The sequence below is a fragment of the Mizuhopecten yessoensis genome, unplaced genomic scaffold (assembly GCF_002113885.1).
Source record: "Mizuhopecten yessoensis strain PY_sf001 unplaced genomic scaffold, ASM211388v2 scaffold10837, whole genome shotgun sequence".
NCBI lineage: Eukaryota > Metazoa > Mollusca > Bivalvia > Pectinida > Pectinidae > Mizuhopecten > Mizuhopecten yessoensis.
The window spans coordinates 59,072-78,882 of NW_018408746.1; the positions used below are offsets into that span (position 1 = coordinate 59,072).

The 19,811-nt window shown below is 35.8% G+C and overlaps 1 protein-coding gene across 4 annotated transcripts in view; it reads right to left on the minus strand.

Annotated features, from left to right (window-relative positions):
- Positions 1-1,573: 1,573 nt before the first annotated feature.
- The window catches only part of LOC110462850 (fibronectin type-III domain-containing protein 3A-like), a 146,060-nt gene continuing 127,822 nt past the window's right edge, over positions 1,574-19,811 (minus strand). For 3 of the 4 annotated variants that reach the window (XM_021517076.1, XM_021517075.1, XM_021517070.1), the window contains exons 9-26: positions 18,945-19,083; positions 18,437-18,490; positions 17,635-17,756; positions 16,579-16,738; positions 16,251-16,337; positions 15,767-15,905; positions 15,180-15,245; positions 14,660-14,665; positions 12,984-13,096; positions 11,266-11,371; positions 10,863-11,035; positions 10,331-10,522; positions 9,207-9,281; positions 8,725-8,978; positions 7,641-7,841; positions 6,993-7,159; positions 5,888-6,012; positions 1,574-5,009 (exon numbers count right to left, since the gene is read on the minus strand). In XM_021517076.1, coding sequence (XP_021372751.1) covers positions 4,665-5,009; positions 5,888-6,012; positions 6,993-7,159; positions 7,641-7,841; positions 8,725-8,978; positions 9,207-9,281; positions 10,331-10,522; positions 10,863-11,035; positions 11,266-11,371; positions 12,984-13,096; positions 14,660-14,665; positions 15,180-15,245; positions 15,767-15,905; positions 16,251-16,337; positions 16,579-16,738; positions 17,635-17,756; positions 18,437-18,490; positions 18,945-19,083 — 2,524 coding nt within the window. In that variant the 3' untranslated portion in view covers positions 1,574-4,664. The remainder of the gene's footprint in view (positions 5,010-5,887; positions 6,013-6,992; positions 7,160-7,640; positions 7,842-8,724; positions 8,979-9,206; positions 9,282-10,330; positions 10,523-10,862; positions 11,036-11,265; positions 11,372-12,983; positions 13,097-14,659; positions 14,666-15,179; positions 15,246-15,766; positions 15,906-16,250; positions 16,338-16,578; positions 16,739-17,634; positions 17,757-18,436; positions 18,491-18,944; positions 19,084-19,811) is intronic. The other variant, XM_021517074.1, reaches the window with a different exon arrangement.

A 19,811-nucleotide genomic window follows, 5' to 3' on the forward strand; every position in this document is an offset into this window, starting at 1 on the left:
CAATAAAATTCAAAGTATTTACAAAAATAATAATGCACTAATCGTTTTCCACATATGTATATATATATATTTAATGAATATGTACCTACAGGCCCCTAAAGATGATTCACTGGCATTGATCCTGTACTGCAGTCCTAACCATTAACTCTAGCGTAAGTTAGACATCAGGTCTGCTGCTAACTTATCAGTACTGCAGTCCTAACCATTAACTCTAGCATAAGTTAGACATCAGGTCTGCTGCTAATTTATCAGTACTGCAGTCCTAACCATTAACTCTAGCATAAGTTAGACATCAGGTTTTCTGCTAATTTATCAAAGTATACCTTAACAGTCTACACTTCATATTATAAATTATTGAATGAAATTGCTCACTTTTTAATTATAACATCTTAATTTTTTAAATATGATTAAAACGTTAATTAATGTACAATAGTTGTTGATTTCTCCAGGAAATTAACATTCTTAATTCAGATTATTGCACTTGACATTTTACTGGCCTAACTAAGTCATGGATTGTGTTACCATGGATACGGAATAACAAACAAGTCGGTAATATAAATAGCTATGTGGGACATTAAACCTTTCAGACCATTGCCTCTGCAGTTCCTTGATGCTACCTTCACTGGCCTAAAAAAACAAATTACATAATTTTTCTTCATTACTAAATTAACTATTCAGAAAAAAACGAAAAGGTGTTCCAGAGCTGATGATATTTTTACAAATAACAGATTTGCAACATTCAAAAATAAAAAAATTAAGATCAATGTTTCAACTTGTCTGATTAAAATGCCTCAAACTATTTTTTTGAGATTCTTAACAGTAATATCTTTTATTTTAGGGGAGTACGACCAGCATATTCCCCGTAATAACCTGAACCTGTATCCCGTGACCCAGTAACAAAATAACATAAACAACAGTATATATATATGCTAATCTTCTCGATCTCATCATGTTTTGCACAAAATGATGCTTAACTACAGTTTTTTCTTTTAGTAAGTAAAACAGTTGCACCATGTCGACCGTTTTGATAACATTGCGGATCACTTTTGATGACTTTGGCAAGAAGCTGAAATGTGTAATATTTAACGCAGTGATAACTCATCATTTAATCCAAACCAAAGAGAAAAAGAGAGAAGTAGAACTTATAACCTCATTTGTATGAAGCTTTAACTAATTCTACAATTTGTGTGAATAAAAATGTGGTCAACAGATTCATGCAATAACTTAAAAAAAAAAAAAAAATGGCCAAGAACACATTTATTTCCTGTGATATGGTCTATAATTTCTAAACCGCAAAGAGAAGTTTGGCATGAAAAATATGTAAACAACTGGGGATATAATGGTTAATTTAAACATGAATTGATTTACCAGAGGTCTGAGAAATTTATTTAACAATACATTAATCATTTCAAAGGCGATACCTATGATTTTTCTTCACAGACAGATAATTAATTGTAACACGGAAGGCCGAAATAATGATAACATTTATTCCTGGTGATGATGCTGCAGCGTGACGAAGTAAACCATGTGATGACCGTAGATAAACAACCTAATGCTACTTGTCCATTTCCTCATTATAGATTTAAGTTTATTTACACAAAAAAAGCACATTCATCTACTTCTGAACTAATATCAAGAACGCTAAAAAGGTCTGACGACCATTTAACAAATGAAATATATTAGGTTACTTTGAAGCCTATTCAGAAATCTTTGACTTTAAAAAATAAAAGTCTTGTCAAATAGTTCAGCCCAATATAAGCTTACCCTTTACCACAGAGGCTTGGTCCATTACAACTAAAGGGTAGTCACACGAGGATGTATCGCTAAGCAACAGATGTAAAACTATCCCCGTGGTAACAGGGTTCTAGATAGCTAGGTCTATTTATGAAGTGGTTTTTATACATTATCTATTAATATAGAATGCTGAAAATATATATATAGTGAAAAAAAAATAAAAAAATCCACAGTAAGCATCATGCACAAATATCTGTTTAGCTCCTGATTGTAATCTTGCATTAGGTCATAGCAACCATCCATACATCCATGACATCATATATACATAAATATACATTAATTATAGCAAATATATGTATGTATATATAAATGTATAATACAGCAATACAACGAAACGTCATTGTAATAACAGTGACAGCCATGTTGTCATATGTATATGTATTTATATAGAATAGCTACACAGCATTAGTGACTCAAAAAAAATAAAAAAATTGAAATATCATGTCAAACATACATCTTAGTTTACTGCAGGTTATAACATTATAAACAGGTGATATACATAAATGGCAATCATAGATATATCGTAAATGGGTGATATATATATATGTTATATGTACGTAAAATGGCAATAGTTATAACAGATATTGGTATTATATTGACTAGGTTACAACCGTGTTCAGTACCAATGCTGTCAAGATCATATAACAATGAAACTTGGTGATAGGACATGGTCAAAATGACAGACTGTACAGACAACTTATACACTACACAATAAATGAAGGTATCACAATGCCTATAGCTTCTTCAGTAGTTTTTCCACATATAATATTACTTCCAGTTTTGTCCGCTAGATAATCTTCAATTTGATTATAACATTGATTTGATAATTATCTTAGTGTTAAACTACTTATGCTGATACCAGATTAAAAGCACTGTATGTACATGTACATGTGTCCAAGTTACTTAGGTAGAATAGAATCCTCCTCCCCAATAACAGATATCACATTGTAAACTTTAAACAAACAAAAAGTTACATAATTGTCACCAACACCCCATTATGGTTCCATTGCTTCAGTACATTTTTACCTAATGTTGGCGATTAGACAAAGCCATCATTACAGATCTATATCATTATAAGGCATGAAACAAATTTCTTTGACAGGTAGGCTTGTGTTTGAACCTTGTTTACAATTTACTAACACTTCGGATACAAGCAAAGAAAACACGGTGGTCATATATATATGGTCAACAGTTGGTAACAGGATTCACCCCTACAAATTTTAAATGGACTTGCCCAGTCTTTGATTTGGTAAGGTTAAATACAACTTTAGGGGTGAATGCGTTTATTATCAAAGCATTCTAACAACAGTAAATTTTCCTATATACAATTTTACACTGTCATCAAAATTTTATTATCCAAGTCCAAACAACTGTTCATGAAAGGTGCTTTCCTGGTTTATTGGGGTAGAACTCTCTTGGAGAAAGAGATATGTTTGTTACATTAAGGTGGCATATATACCCTTAATATCCTGATATGACAGTGTCTGCTGGTTTAAACATTTTCATCACATTTTCAATATGATTATTTCATTGATTGATTGATAACTATTGTAAATAATAACACTGACTGACAATTAATGCAGATCTAAAGACAACATTTTTACATTAAGCTTCATTTAATTAAGGTTTACCAGAATATCACAATTCTCTAAAGAGACTTTTTCATCCTGAAAATTCATCAATGCATTATATTTGCCAACATAATTAAGCCCATATAGATATTTATGCAACTTTTAACCTTACTGAAGAATGATTGTTGCTTGAGAGGAAAATAAACGATTTATACTTAGCCACCCAGACACCCACTGTGATAATTATGACTAATGGAAAAATAATGTTTCGATTGAAAAATAATGTCATGATGTTTCAGCACAATATATGAATTGGAAGATGTACATATCATGGAAAAAAGGCAAAAAAGTTACCCAACACTGACAAATTAGCCAATTCATGACAATGTAACAGAAATGCACATTTTAACCCAGCCCGTTCCATTATCTAGATGAAAAACATGTGTAACTCCATCCAGTTTCCCTCTTTTCCATCTCTGACTATAGCAACAGTGGAAAAACTCTTTTTGTGGTGTAATTTTTGTTTAACTGGACACAGTAACTTAAGCAAACACTTTTCAAAAGGCGAACCATCAATTTAAGTCAAGCCTCCAATAAAGAAATGTATACACACAACTAGATTTCATAGTCAAACACAACAGCTGAGACTGGTCACTTTTCCAGATGACTAGTGGTCACTTTTCCAGATGACCACCAGTCCAGCTCCTCATTGATTTCAAGGTCAAAGATAATGACCAATTGGTGCAAGAGTCTCTAGTGATTTAGTAAATATCCAATCCCAGAATGCCACAGATTTACCATTATGGACGAGGACTCAAGTCAATTTATCACAATACAGTCCGATCCAAGGAACCAATTAAATCTCTCCGTCTTTACAGGTCCATGTTCCATGGAACCAATTAAATCTCTGTCTTTGCAGGTTCATGATCCGAGGTCCAATTAAATCTCTCCTTCTTTGCAGGTACATGATAAACAAATCAACCAAATCTCTCCTTTGCAGGTCCATTAAAAGGAATCAACGAAATATCTCCTTGTTTACAGGTTCATTGACAGGTGCTTTCAAACACTAGATTCCTGTATTTGGACCATATACCTCTGTAACGGAGAATCTTCACGACAAATATGAAGGATTCCAAGTCAATGATTCTGTGATAACTTGACAAGTAACTGACGTTTACTTTCTAGCACTGTATATATCATTTGGCTTTCGTCTCGTAACAATCTGCTACAAGATTTTTTAGTCTTTAAAATTTAAAGAAACAAAAAGTAAACCGTCCTTTTTCTTTTAAAAAACATCTCTCATAAGTCGTCATGTCGCCCCGAATGACTGGAAGTGTAGAGAATAATTTGTTGTGCCACGAAGGCTACAAGGCAAGCAAATACGACAAAACCAAGCAATATGATCATTGCCCACTGTTGGTCAGATAGTTGTTTTGGTTCAACGATTTTTGTCTCCAAGTGTTTGGGCTCTAAGCTTGTAGCAGGTTCCAAGCTCTGTGTGCTGAACGTTACACTTGGACTGAATGGACCAATCACGTCGTCTGATTTGTCCACACACTGTCGTACAGCACATACTCGTATCGTATATTCTGTCTTTGGACTGAGCGTGTGTAGGCTGTATAAAGTAGCAGGGCCTTTGTACATCTGCAATGAAAAACCACAAAGTAGAGTATCACTTTAGAGGGCATACATTTGATTTGTACATACATCACTCAACGCCTGCATATAGGATAAAAACTAGTCAACATATTTCTGAAAAACAAAGAGCCAGTGAAACTGTCCGTCATTCTTGCAAATTATTATCATATTACAAAAATAATATTGAGAAAAATCAACCTTGTGCTTTTTTTGTGTAAATCTGCAAAATATTGAACCTTTTATGATTTAAAAATTATCATTTGCAGACCATATTTTTTATGGTTAAGTACATGAACATTCTTGCTTATCACCAAACAATGTGCTCATGATAAACTTTCTTGAAACAATTAGGAGATTGTTACATGTAATGCCGTAAACCAAAATATCGTAAAATATCAATTGCAATCCTAGATTAAATTTTTTCCTCCATAAATCTTAACATTACGCAGTAGATTCATTCTGCTTCATATCAAATTCCTTCACTCTGATTCAATATGGTGTAGGATCTAACAATTCTGCAGCAGAGGTCATGACCTTTCATTTTAATACCTAGCTATTTAACAATGGCATTGTCAAATCTCACAATTGCTCAGCGATATTTCAGCAGCAGTCATGTTTATTCATATCGGATATTGTAGTTCCGGTCGGTATACCTACACATTTTTCAATTTAAGGGCTGCTGATTGGCCAGATCCAAAGGTCATTGAAACATGACCTTTGCAGTGGTATGGTCCTATCCAAAATCGTAGTGTATGTTAATGACCAAAATGAAGAGTCAGTGTGGCAAACTTTAAACATAGAAAAGTATCTAAGGGGAGGCAATTCCAAATTTGACACAAAAGCAAGGGCAACAATTCAATTCTGGTCAACGAGTATTTACTGACCTGTTTGTACTCATGGTCCCGACACTGTAGCTGTAGGATGTATACAATGCCGTCTGAGCCCATCGGCCGGACACTTGTCCAATCCACCATGCAGCTAGTCAGCTGTACATCCTGGACCTTGGGAGCTAGGAGTAACAAACATAGTAATTATCTTAATTCACTTTGTATCATGGAGACAAAGTAACAAATGTAGTAACATCAGACTTAATATCTATATTGGCATTAAAGTGTCACACATAGAACTAGTGTCGGACACTTTCTATCTGGGAGACAAAGTAACAAGGGTAGTAAGATCAGACTTAATATCTATATTGGCATTAGCGTGTCACACATAGAACTAGTGTCGGACACTTTCTATCTGGGAGACAAAGTAACAAATGTAGTAACATCAGACTTAATATCTATATTGGCATTAAAGCGTCACACATAGAACTAGTGTCGGACACTAGCTATCTGGGAGACAAAGTAACAAGGGTAGTAACATCAGACTTAATATCTAAATTGGCATTAAAGTGTCACACATAGAACTAGTGTCGGACACTTTCTATCTGGGAGACAAAGTAGCAAGGGTAGTAACATCAGACTTAATAGCTATATTGGCATTAACGTGTCACACATAGAACTAGTGTCGGACACTTTCTATCTGGGAGACAAAGTAGCAAGGGTAGTAACATCAGACTTAATAGCTATATTGGCATTAACGTGTCACACATAGAACTAGTGTCGGACACTTTCTATCTGGGAGACAAAGTAGCAAGGGTAGTAACATCAGACTTAATAGCTATATTGGCATTAACGTGTCACACATAGAACTAGTGTCGGACACTTTCTGTCTGGGAGACAAAGTAACAAGGGTAGTAACATCCGACTTAATATCTATATTGGCATTAAAGTGTCACACATAGAACTAGTGTCGGACACTTTCTATCTGGGAGACAAAGTAACAAATGTACTAACATCAGACTTAATATCTATATTGGCATTAAAGTGTCACACATAGAACTAGTGTAGGACACTTTCTATCTGGAACACAAAGTCTACACATCTATTGTTATAATTATAACTTTCTCCTAGTACTGGTCTCCAGACCTTTTTTTCTTGTTACCTTTCAAAGCCGGTGGAGGTGCCTTTGTTGTGTTAAATGTGAAAATCTCTGAATAGGGTCCATTCCCTGCCACATTACTGGCGAATATTCTAAAGTCGTAACTCGACATCTCTGTGAGTTTGTTGACCTTGTAGGCGTGGGCTGGACCGCTGTACACGGACTGGAAGCTACAACACCACCACAAAACACACCAATCAGTATCATTCTGGGGGTTTTCTGATTTTATTTTTATCGGTGCCAATTTTGCTTTTGTGTTGCTCATTTGATAAAGAAAGGTGATTCAACAAACGGATGAACTTGCAGTTTGATGAACTTTCTAAACAGAGGGCTATTATTAATGGTTGATATTGTTTTGAAAGTCTAACAGACAAAATTAGTACAATTTTCAGTTGTCAACACACACAGGGTGAACAAACTCCCTTCACCACAACTCTGAGGAGTTAAATTGCACCCTGACTCAATCAGATTATTTGGTCCCTGTTAACATCAATACCTTGTTGTTTTCTCCAAAACCTCTTTTCCTGGACGCTTTTGAGAAATTTGTTGTTCGACTACATCTGATCTACACTACAGGAGCAAGGATTGGTATTGTTTTTTTAACATTCTTATTATGAAACAAATCTCCTTGAATCCCATGTTCACACTTACTTGCCATCCTCCCTTTCCATTTCCAGGGTATAGGTTACCATATCGGGATTACGGCCGTCTCCCCATTTCAGCTTCAGACTGTTGGGGGCAAAAATCACACACTCTAGTCGAGCAGGGTTCGGGGGCAGGGGCTTTGTTGATATTCGCACCGGTGAGCTGAATGCTCCAACTCCGATACCGTTGACAGCTTGTATCCGCACCCTGATAAGAAAACAGAGAGAATGTTTTTTATAGGTATACAGTATCCATCATATTAAAAAGTTTCATAGATTTATTTCCCTGTCATCAAAGTCAAGATATGGTACATGAAAATAAACTATTATCAGAAATAACTGAATGAAAGTTTAAGATATAAGATTATAGGTATCATTCAATGGAATGCAAGAAATCATTTAGCTCATTTGCCCCTGAAGTCACATTTGAACTCTTCCAATTCAAAGGTTGGAATAGTTCATTATGAAATTTTAGGGGTGAGTGAGTTAAGGAACCAGTCATCATAACATGCCTTAAAACCAATTAATTTCCACATCATTTGTCAAACATTCCTGATCAACATAGCCTTAAAACTTAATTACAAACTTTTTGTGAACATTTAGACTTGATTAGGGGTCCAACGATATGCCTGAAGTGTATCCCGATGTAGATCAACACAGATGGAATATTTTGTGACATGAATCCTGATATATTGTCATAGGAAAACGATGCTAAATTTAAAAAGAAATTATTGTCAGAATGATATCAAACTACATCATGTATCATATGGACCACACACGTTTCAGATTTTCATTTAACCAATCAACAGTTACGGAATTACAACCGATTTCCACCACTACCTGTTTATGGTTATTAGAATATCTGTGAGAATGAGCTGTAATTTTCAAAGTTTAACTCCCAATGGACAATTTTTTTTTTTTTGCAATATAGCAATATGTCATCACTGTACTGCAATATAATACAAAATGCCGATTTTCTGATATATTGTGACAGCCCCAGACGTAATACCATGATGATTTCTCTTAGTGTTAAAGTATCACACTGTTGGAAAAAACTGGGAGTTACTTCCCTTGAAGCAGTTTCCACTTACTTGTACACAGACTCGGGAGCCAGCTCCTCTAAGGTATACTCGGTAACAGCGCTTGTCGTGATGAGTTGTTTCTCGCCGATGTCAATGTTGTAAGAGCTGATGTCACTGCCGTTACAGTTGGGCTCTTTCCAGGACAGGGAAATGGTATTAGCATTGGCTGTGTGACGGATGTATACGACAGGCGACGGACTAGAAGGCGGGGTCACACAGGTAGCCACCGCACTGAATGGACCTGATCCTGCACTGTTGATTGCCTGCACAAAGTGATATCACATGACGTTAAGTTTACATTATATAACACTAAGTGATATAATTTTGTGTTTTATATTACATTATAAGGAGTGACAGTGCAAAATGTTGCTTCAATACAGACTCTTCATAAGTTTCTTTAATACTTTATATCATGCATCTGACAAACTTACACCAACCTCAACAAAGCCACTAGCAGATAATAAATCGGATTTTTTTTTTATCTGACTTACCTGAACACGAAAACTGTATAGGGTAGCAGGTGTCAAACCCTTCACCTCGTAATTCATGTTTGAACCAAAATATAACTGCAACAAAAATATTTTTGTTAAATTTGATTCAAAGCAGAAAATTCATCAAATGTCCTTAGCCAAGACAAAATTGTTTTCTATAACCAATCAATGTTTAGGCAATGGAGGACAATATTTTGGACAAGAATTTTGTTCTCATGAACAAATTTAAAATGACTTATACAAAAGAGGGGTATGTATGTGCTTTCCACCTGAATAACTGCACATATTGTAGACAAAAGCTGACCAATTCAGAGAAACATCTGTATGCCGAGAAAGATGAGGGACTAGGAATACGGACACAATGAAATCAGTTGAACGCTGGTAATCCTCATCTCAGCCTAACCTGTCAACTAGGATGTCCCTGTGTCAAGTCGAGTATCCTCATCTCAGCCTAACCTGTCAACTAGGATGTACCTGTGTCAAGTCGAGTATCCTCATCTCAGCCTAACCTGTCAACTAGGATCTACCTGTGTCAAGTCGAGTCTTACAAAGGTGAAAGTGAGGCCAGAGGATCTGACTACTGTGAAGTCAAGGTCTGACTTGTGTGAACTAAGACGTACCTGTGTGTAGTTGAGGTTTGACTTGTGTGAACTAAGACATACCTGTGTGAAGTCGAGGTCTGACTTGTGTGAACTAAGACGTACCTGTGTGAAGTCGAGGTCCGACTTGTGTGAACTAAGACGTACCTGTGTGAAGTCGAGGTCTGACTTGTGTAAACTAAGACGTACCTGTGTGTAGTTGAGTTCTGACTTGTGTAAACTAAGATGTACCTGTGTGAAGTCGAGGTCTGATTTGTGTAAACTAAGACGTACCTGTGTGAAGTCGAGGTCCGACTTGTGTGAACTAAGACGTACCTGTGTGAAGTCGAGGTGTGACTTGTGTAAACTAAGACGTACCTGTGTGAAGTCGAGGTCTGACTTGTGTAAACTAAGACGTGCCTGTGTGAAGTTGAGGTCTGACTTGTGTAAACTAAGACGTACCTGTGTGAAGTTGAGGTCTGACTTGTGTGAACTAAGACGTACCTGTGTGTAGTTGAGGTCTGAATTATGTAAACTAAGACGTACCTGTGTGAAGTCGAGGTCTGACTTGTGCTGCCACTCCAGCCTATAGTCAGTGATAGTAGCACCATTGTTGACGGGAGAATCCCACAGCACCATAGCACTGTGCGGGGAGCGACAGTTGACGAGGGGGGTTTTAGGAGGGTCAGGCACCCCAGCTCCGCTCACCACCTCCAGGGGCTCTGACCAGGGTCCGCCCTACAGGGGATGAGAAAGATTGACATTTAAACATCAAATAATACACAGACATATATAATACTATATAATAAACATTACTATAAGTTACCTGAAAAATGTTGAATTAATAAAATGCCAGATAGAAAATGAAAAAATAAAATCTTGTTGGTTTCAAAATAATATCAGCACATGATAACACAAATTTACACCAATAACTGAACTAAAAAAGGATTAATCTTCATTAAATTTATTCGCTGTATTTGACTAAAAAGACATTTTTATAAGTCAATTAAAGCACTTCCAAGACTTAGACCTTTGTAATGGCTGGCTTAGGAGATCTTGCACATAAAAAGGGACCTACCCCAACCATATTAAATGCCCGGACTTGGAATAGATATGGACGTCCTGGTGAGAGACCAGCCACTATACAGTCAAGATCACGACCTTTGAACACCTCTCGGCTTGTATTGTCAGGGTTGATCATCTGAGCTGCAAACTCCATCACATTTGCCCCTCCATCATACTCTGGGTAACCTAAAATGGACACAAAATATAATGAAATTTCCTAAAGAAGTCACTATTGTCACTTTTATTACAAATTATGGTAATTTCATTTTTTTTTTTTTTTTTAAAACCTTTCTTTACATGTCTGGAAGGATAAAGGCATATAAAAACATTAAAAGAATGATACTTTTGTCACTTGTTGATTAGAAACGTTTACACTTGTTCAGTAGCAATGTGTATGAGCTGAGACAGAGACTTACCCCAACGCAGGTGGAGGGATGTGGCCTTGGGTTTGCCCTGTAGCTTAGGGGCATGGCACTGCCCCGGGGAAACAGCATGTGTGGTGGCGATACAGAAGTCAGAGAACTGAAACCAACAGGTTTACTTAAATAACAATCTTGTCAAATCTTGTTGATATTTACATTGTTGCATAAAAAAGACCAATTACTCAGGAATGTTTCCAATCAGAAGCTGGAACAAATCCTAACATGTCCAGGAACCTATTGGCTATTACAGACCTATCTCCAGGAACCTATTGGCTATTACAGACCTATCTCCAGGAACCTATTGGCTATTACAGACCTATCTCCAGGAACCTATTGGCTATTACAGACCTATCTCCAGGAACCTATTGGCTATTACAGACCTATCTCCAGGAACCTATTGGCTATTACAGACCTATCTCCAGGAACCTATTGGCTATTACAGACCTATCTCCAGGAACCTATTGGCTATTACAGACCTATCTCCAGGAACCTATTGGCTATTACAGACCTACATCACTTTTATCAATAGATTTGATCTCCAATAAAAATATAAAGACTGTACTAATTCAAATCTAGCACCTTTATGGCATTACTTTTTCAAATTTCTTTAAATATTTTTTTAACCTTAAGCTTTACAGGTCATAAGAGTATAAATAAACAAAAGCATGTGACCTTGACCGACAAACATAAATGTGACATTGACCGACAAACATAAATGTGACATTGACTGACAAATATAAATGTGACCTTGGTCGACAAACAAAAATGTAGAAGTTTTCAATCTCGGTGTTAAATTGTTAATGATTTTTACCACAGTTACAGCACAAGTGGATGTTAACCTAGCCCTGAATTGTATGTACCGAGTGGATGTTAACCTAGCCCTGAATTGTATGAACCCAGTGGATGTTAACCTAGCCCTGAATTTTATGTACCGAGTGGATGTTAACCTAGCCCTGAATTGTATGAACCCAGTGGATGTTAACCTAGCCCTGAATTTTATGTACCGAGTGGATGTTAACCTAGCCCTGAATTGTATGAACCCAGTGGATGTTAACCTAGCCCTGAATTTTATGTACCGAGTGGATGTTAACCTAGCCCTGAATTGTATGAACCCAGTGGATGTTAACCTAGCCCTGAATTGTATGTACCCAGTAGATGTTAACCTAGCCCTGAATTGTATGAACCCAGTGGATGTTAACCTATAGCCCTGAATTGTATGAACCGAGTGGATGTTAACCCAGTCCTGAATTGTATGAACCCAGTAGATGTTAACCTAGCCCTGAATTGTATGAACCCAGTGGATGTTAACCTATAGCCCTGAATTGTATGAACCCAGTGGATGTTAACCCAGCCCTGAATTGTATGAACCCAGTAGATGTTAACCTAGCCCTGAATTGAATGAACCCAGTGGATGTTAACCTAGCCCTGAATTGTATGAACCCAGTGGATGTTAACCTAGCCCTGAATTGTATGTACCCAGTGGATGTTAACCCACCCCTGAATTGTATGTACCGAGTGGATGTTAACCCACCCCTGAATTGTATGTACAGAGCGATTGCCCACCCCTGAATTGTATGTACCGAGCGGATGTTAACCCACCCCTGAATTGTATGTTCAGGGTTCCAGTAGCTCTGACATGCCACCTTGGCCAGGATAGTTAAATCAATGTGACCTTTACAGACATCAAATGACCTTGAGATGGTCAGACTTACATCACTACGACCACCTTTACTGCAGCAAGCCACCCTGACCATGTAGATATGGCCTGGAATGAGATGATCACAAATGTGTTCCCTGTCTGAGCCCTCGTACAGTGTCTCATACCCTGGAACAAAAACACACAGCCATGATTAATAACTCTAAAAAAAGGAGGAATAAAAGTCTACCTGTCTAATCCGACACCTGATGGGACAAAATGTATCAGCCAGATTGAATCTTAAATCAATACCCTGTGTAACACAACATACTGATCCAATTAACCTGTCTATTCTGACATCCTGTGTAACACAACATTGATCTGATTCACCTGTCTAATCTGACACCCTGTTGTACACAACATACTAGTCAGATTAACCTGTTTAATTCAGCATCCTTTGAGACACAACAATTTTGTAGGACATGATGTCAAACTACATTCTTATTGGGAAGTTTTCATTAAACGTTGAATTACATCATTATGTTGGATTATAATTACACAGGATGCCGGAATACCGAGGTATTGGATAAGACAGGTTTTACTGCAGAGCCATCTAACAATTATTATGACTTAACATATTTCTTCACTATTTTCCCATATAGGAGAAATACTAAGAGCATAATGTGATCAAGGATAAAAAACTGAAATGAAAAAATTAAACACTTTTTGTTGGCTAGGAGTATAAAATAAGTAAGCTGCAAAAATTCCTTCATTTTAAATGAAAATAAAATTCCTTTAGATTTCCTAGAATGTTTGTGTAAGAAAATGTTACAACAATTGAAAACATCAATGCTTTTGCCTATCTCAAAACATTACAGTACCGACCAATTTTTAAATCTTTCATTTTTAAAGAAATTTTTAAAGCTACAAATGAAAACATAAATATTCTTGCCAATTTAAATATATAAGCTAACAGAAAATCTGTTTCAGAAATTTAAGAATCTTAAATAAAAGACCTCTTATTAGGTAGAATAGAATGATTATGTACACCTGCAGTTAGACTTTATTGTACATTGATTTTTATTCTATGATTTTATTTTTGGCACATTCTGTTGATTCTAAACTCCAACAAACTTTTTGCCGACATAAAAACAACAATAAACTCAAAGCCAGTAAAGGGTGAAATGCGAAATTAAAGAAACAAATTGTGTAAGGCTGTAACTATGTATTAGCTTGACACAGTGACACTGAAGCTGTACATTCTACAGGGTACACAGCATAAAGACGGAACAGATTGTAAAAGGTTGGTCAAACATAAATATGACCCCGGTCCTACCTCAACTGAAATGTCGCTACAGTAAGCCAAAAGTCTAACCAAAGAAATGGAGTTCAATGCAAAGCTGATGAAAGAAATACAGTAGAAAATATGGGCCACAGTGACCTACACTTGGTGTGTTAATGTAGTACTCATCTATGTACACAAACTTCGATGACATTTGGACCTCTAGTATTTACATAATGTAGCTTAATACAACGTCTAACTTAATTGACATATGGAAAACCAACGGAAATAGCAACCACTAATGCTGTGGGGGCATCGAAAATGAATCTTTTACTTTCATGTGTCAATTGTTTTAGCAGATATTAGACAAGAAACAGCAACAAAAGTGCTTGCAACATCGTTCACGATTAAAATTTCACAAAATAGAAATGAAACTTCACTGACAAGATCATATAAGAAACACATATTACCTCCTCCTGGTTGCAGTAAACAGAAATAGAAAACATTTTGAAATTACTGTAATCAAGGTATTTTAAGATGTAAAGTCGAAAGTCATTACTGTTAATCAATAGCCTATATGACATCTGCTTTTATAAATACTGTATATCGGTAATTTTTGTCGCAGTTCAACTTTTGCCCTAACACACATAGTAAATAGTTAACTCATTCACCCCTGAAGACACATTTGAACTCTTCCAATTCAAAGGTTGGAATAGTTCATCATGAAATTTCAGGGGTGGATGGGTTAATACATGTGAAGAGTGAAATGACAAGTTGAACATGGATTTTACTAAAGAAAGGGTAAAGTTTGACCTGACGAAAAATTTCTAGTATACAGTATGTAGAGTTCGTACGATCAACAATTTTTGTTTGTTTTTGTTTTTTATTATGTTTGTCAGTACAAACTGGAAATATGTATTAAACTGAAGTAGTTATGTGTATGGTACAAACATAGATATCCCCTAGTATTCAATATGATTATTTTCTTACCTCGCCCATCATCAAGTTCTACTATGTACTTCGTGATATCGGATCCTCCGTTATCCTTGGGAGGGTCTGAAACAGAACGAACATCCAAATCAGTACAAAATATTAACGGCAAGAAAGGTGACTGAAGCAAGGGGTTTTATAACCGAAGGCATTATAACAAGTAGCATTATAGTGAAGCGCTATGTTAAAGGTGTATTATAATGAGGGGTTTTATAACAAAGGGCATTCTATCATTATTTTGCCGTATATTTACAATTTAAATCTTGAGGCTGATAATGATGAAATATCTTGAACAATGAAAAACAATGAAGGTCATCTGTAAAAAATATAGAAGCATTCAAGAGATGAAACAATGAGTTTCCAAAAAGAAAGTCACTGTAACCCTCCCTTACCTTAATATCCTCAATAAACAATTTACTATTTTCGTAAATAATCTTCATAACAAACTATTCAATTAGATCACCAACTTTGTTATAATTGCGTTGGAGTAATTTGGTACACTAGGTCTCCCAGACTTAACGATAGGACTGTGTAGCTATAATAAGACACCAGTATATGCATTGCACCAATGACAAATTCAGACTTACCCCACACGACCTTGAAGCTATGGGCATGTATCTTGCCTTTGATTTGAGGTTTGGGAGGAGGACTTGGTCGGTCGGGTAAGGTACGGAAACACGAAACATCACTCCACTTACTCTGACCCTCGTCATTCACTGCTGCCATCTTTAAACACAGGTAAAAACTTTCATATTGCTTGTCATAAAATCTATCCATTAACTATTTAAATATTACTGTTTTTAGAAAATGTAAATTTTCTTCATTTCTGTTTTTTGCTCATCCTACATAATGATTTCGGAGGAATTCGCAGGCATTTTAATCTGGCTTATATAGGTGTTTTAATGGGGATTATTGTTTTACTATAAAATGATCAAATGATTTGTTTTTTCTTTCAATCTGCAGTGTTGGTTACTGTTATCACGATAATTTCAAGAATCTCAGGTGCAACAATTCTACTGAGAAGACCTACCCTGAGCTTGTAATATAGAATTCTATAACAAGAAGACCTACCCTGAACTTGTAATCAGTGTTTCGCCGTAATGTCTTTACTTTATGTGAGAGATTTGGTCCATTATACTCAGTGATGAAACCATGTCCCTATAGAAAATAACAAAATCATATAAGTAAAGAATAAAACACATAATAAATACAGTTTGGTATCTATTATTCAAAAAGAGGAAAATGAAAAATATATATATATGTTTGTTTCCTTTTTTTTACAATCCAGACTGTTCATCATGAAGATGTTAAACTTTGCTGATAAATAGTACACTTGTTAAAATTTAACCTTGATATTTCAAACAATATCAACCATTGCTTCAAAGACTGCCCAACTTACTGTTGTTTCATCCTCTATCTGTAGAAGGAAGTTGTCCTCATTGGTGCGTTTGATCCAGGAGATAGTGAGGGCGGAGATGGAAGCCTCTGACAGCATGGGTGGATCTGGCTGGGAGGGTACGCTACCACTGGTACAGTAGCTGGCCGGGTCACTAAACTGACTGTAAACATACAAGTAGAACCATCGAGGTGTAACCATCAATATTACACATCATATTAACATTGACACAACATATAACAGGTATCATTGATATTGTCATTGATCAAACAATGTGAATTTTCCATGATTAACAAAATGTCTACCTTGGGAATGGAATATCATGCATCTACTTTAGTTGAGTTTCAATTAAATGGGAGAATTGTAAAACAGCTAGAACTACAGGGACAATTTTTTTAACGGAAACTGAAATAATGTTTGTAAATGTGAAACCTTACAATTATATTCATGCTTTGATAGAAATTGAACCCAAAGTCTATACCAAAGGAAGTAAAGATAAAAATGTAGGTCACTGTATCCTACATTTATACTTTAATGAAGCACTCCTCAAGACGTATCTGTATACAAAGTTTCGTAAAAATTATACTTTAAGTATTACAAGTAATGGAGCTAAATATAAAGTGTACTGGAGTCAGTGAAGCAGAAACTGAAGGTCCGAAGAGATCTACATTTCTACAAAAATGTGTAGTACTTGTCTACTGCAGGGGGTGTCCACCTATCACGTATGATGTCTGCTGTACATCCACTACTTAGGCAATAAAGCTAAATACTACATGTACATACAGAAAAGTCAAACACTTATTGCTACCCTCCATTATGGGGTGGGGGTATAACATGGTCAATTGTTCCGTCGCCAATGGTATCACTGGCCTGACACTGGACACCGGTTAAGTAATGTCTGGGTTGACATCATTACAAAACAATTGATCATATTGGGTTTAAATACAGCACAAGGTATTTCTTCTTCTAAAACACTGCATTTTTTCCCTCTACATTGAAACTCAAGTTTCTTTATCACGAAGATGTTACCTGTGTCGTTGATATATTACTAATTCATACCTTTTGCCGACACTGTTGATGGCCGCTATCCTAAAGGTATATTTAGTGGTTGCTTGAAGTTTTGAGACCCGATGTTGCCGTTGGAGACCATTGTACACTTCGGTGAAGCCATCTCCTTGACCCTGTAGAGATAGAAGTCAAAATGTTATCAGAAACTGTATAAATACTTATTTTATGGACTCAAATTTTAGTGTAAGATAACATTTTAACTGATTAATGCATTGACAAAATGGTGAACCTGCAGTATATATGTGCAACAGAAAACTTCAACTAGATCAGTCGAAGTTATCGTAATATTTTTCAAGTTCACAGTATGTTCCTTTTGTTACTTTTATGTGTTCTTTTTCTTTCCTTTTGTTACTTTTAACATATAAATGTACTGATATCATCCTTTTTATCAATAACACATGTGTCAAACATCCATGTGTCTGGTTTAGAACACAATGCTTCACATATTGTACAATGCAAGATTCATGGTTTTGTATTAATGAGGTTTGCAACCCTTGTAATTCTGTATTTCCTGATCCAAAACGTTAAATTCAGAATCTTTTTAAAAGAATGTCTACAGTAAATATTTTCCTCTAAAAAGTACAAAACATTGATAATTCAGTGTAAGTCCTCAATCTTGATGGTCTCCTTTTGGATTTTTTTTTATTTGTACAGAATACCTGATGTCACATTCTAAATCTGACGATAAAAAGCATGCCTTTTCACGATAGGAAAACAATGTCTTACAAATAGGAGTTTAGTAATGGGGAAAAACTGTAAGGTATCACATCCTTGATGTAGGCGACATGCTTACCTTATCACATTCCAGAGTGTATGTTGAGATTCTTGCCCCATTTTCACATGTTGCCTGAAATATAAATGAACAGATTTTTCATTCATACAGGTTTTGTCTTGTTTATGTTAAGGTAAAATTTATTTCATTTTCATTATAGTGATAAGTATATTTGTTATGCCTTAGCTTCTTGTACTGAGTACTTGTAACAATTAAGTGCTCTCAGATCATTTTTTTACAACTATCTATTGTAATATCTTAATTTTACGCACTGGGTAATATTGGACACAAAATGTAGTAATAGCAAACATTTAAAGAAGCACAGACCATCAGATATATCGGTGATTTTACAAGAAATGAAAATAGGACAAACAATGATATGTCAAATCAAAAGAGGACAATTGGAATAGCACAACATTGAGAATGCAAAATTTGATCGACGCTGAATTGATTTTTTTTTTATTGATTTTGAGATCCAGGATGTTTTAAATCTGTGATGTCATGTGACAGTAAATCTGATGACACTAACGTTCCATTTCAGTGTTATGGAGGTTTTGGTCCGTGCATGTAGCTTGGGCATCTGCGGGGGATCCGGCTCACAGATCCCCGTTAGAAATCTCACAGGCTCTGTCGGACTGCCCTTTACGTCTTCCAGCGATGTGCATACTCTACAAAAACAAAAAAGTTATAAAATAAGAGACAAAAAAAAATCAATATCGACATTGAGACTGCAGTTTTGTAGCCAGATATTCAATTAATGTAATATCATTATTAACGCATGTGTATTGTCACGCATTGGAAATTACAACATTAGACACAACACAATAACGATCAGGAACGCCTCACATAGACACTCCCCGCCATATGTTACACAAATTCCTTAAAGGCACTTAGTGCATGTCCTGTTTATATTTTGCATTAATTTCTGCCCTGTTACAACAAGGAGTAGTTTGTGCAGGACCTGAACTGTACTTTCATGCTGAAATGAAACACAGGACACAGAATGTAAGCTAGCTGTTTTTCCAGCTGTTTAACCAAATGTTTGGTGGCAGTTTCTGCATGTTAATGAGTGTACAAACATGTGCCATTAAAGCTATCATTCTTTTCTAAATGTGAAATGCATGAATATCCAACATTTTATACAACAAACAGTTTTGATATCATCTGTATAAATTTCAATATACTATTTACTGTAACTATGAAAAAAACATCTTTTTCTGTATCTAATTTCCAAAAGCAAACATTGTTCAGATTCAACACATCTAATGTCATCTTTAATTTATAGATCAAAGTCATAAAAAAGTGGAAAAAATTATGACACTTGAATATTCATTTGTACCCTTTCACCACTGTAGACCATAATGGACTCTTCCATATCAATGCATGGTAGAGTCTA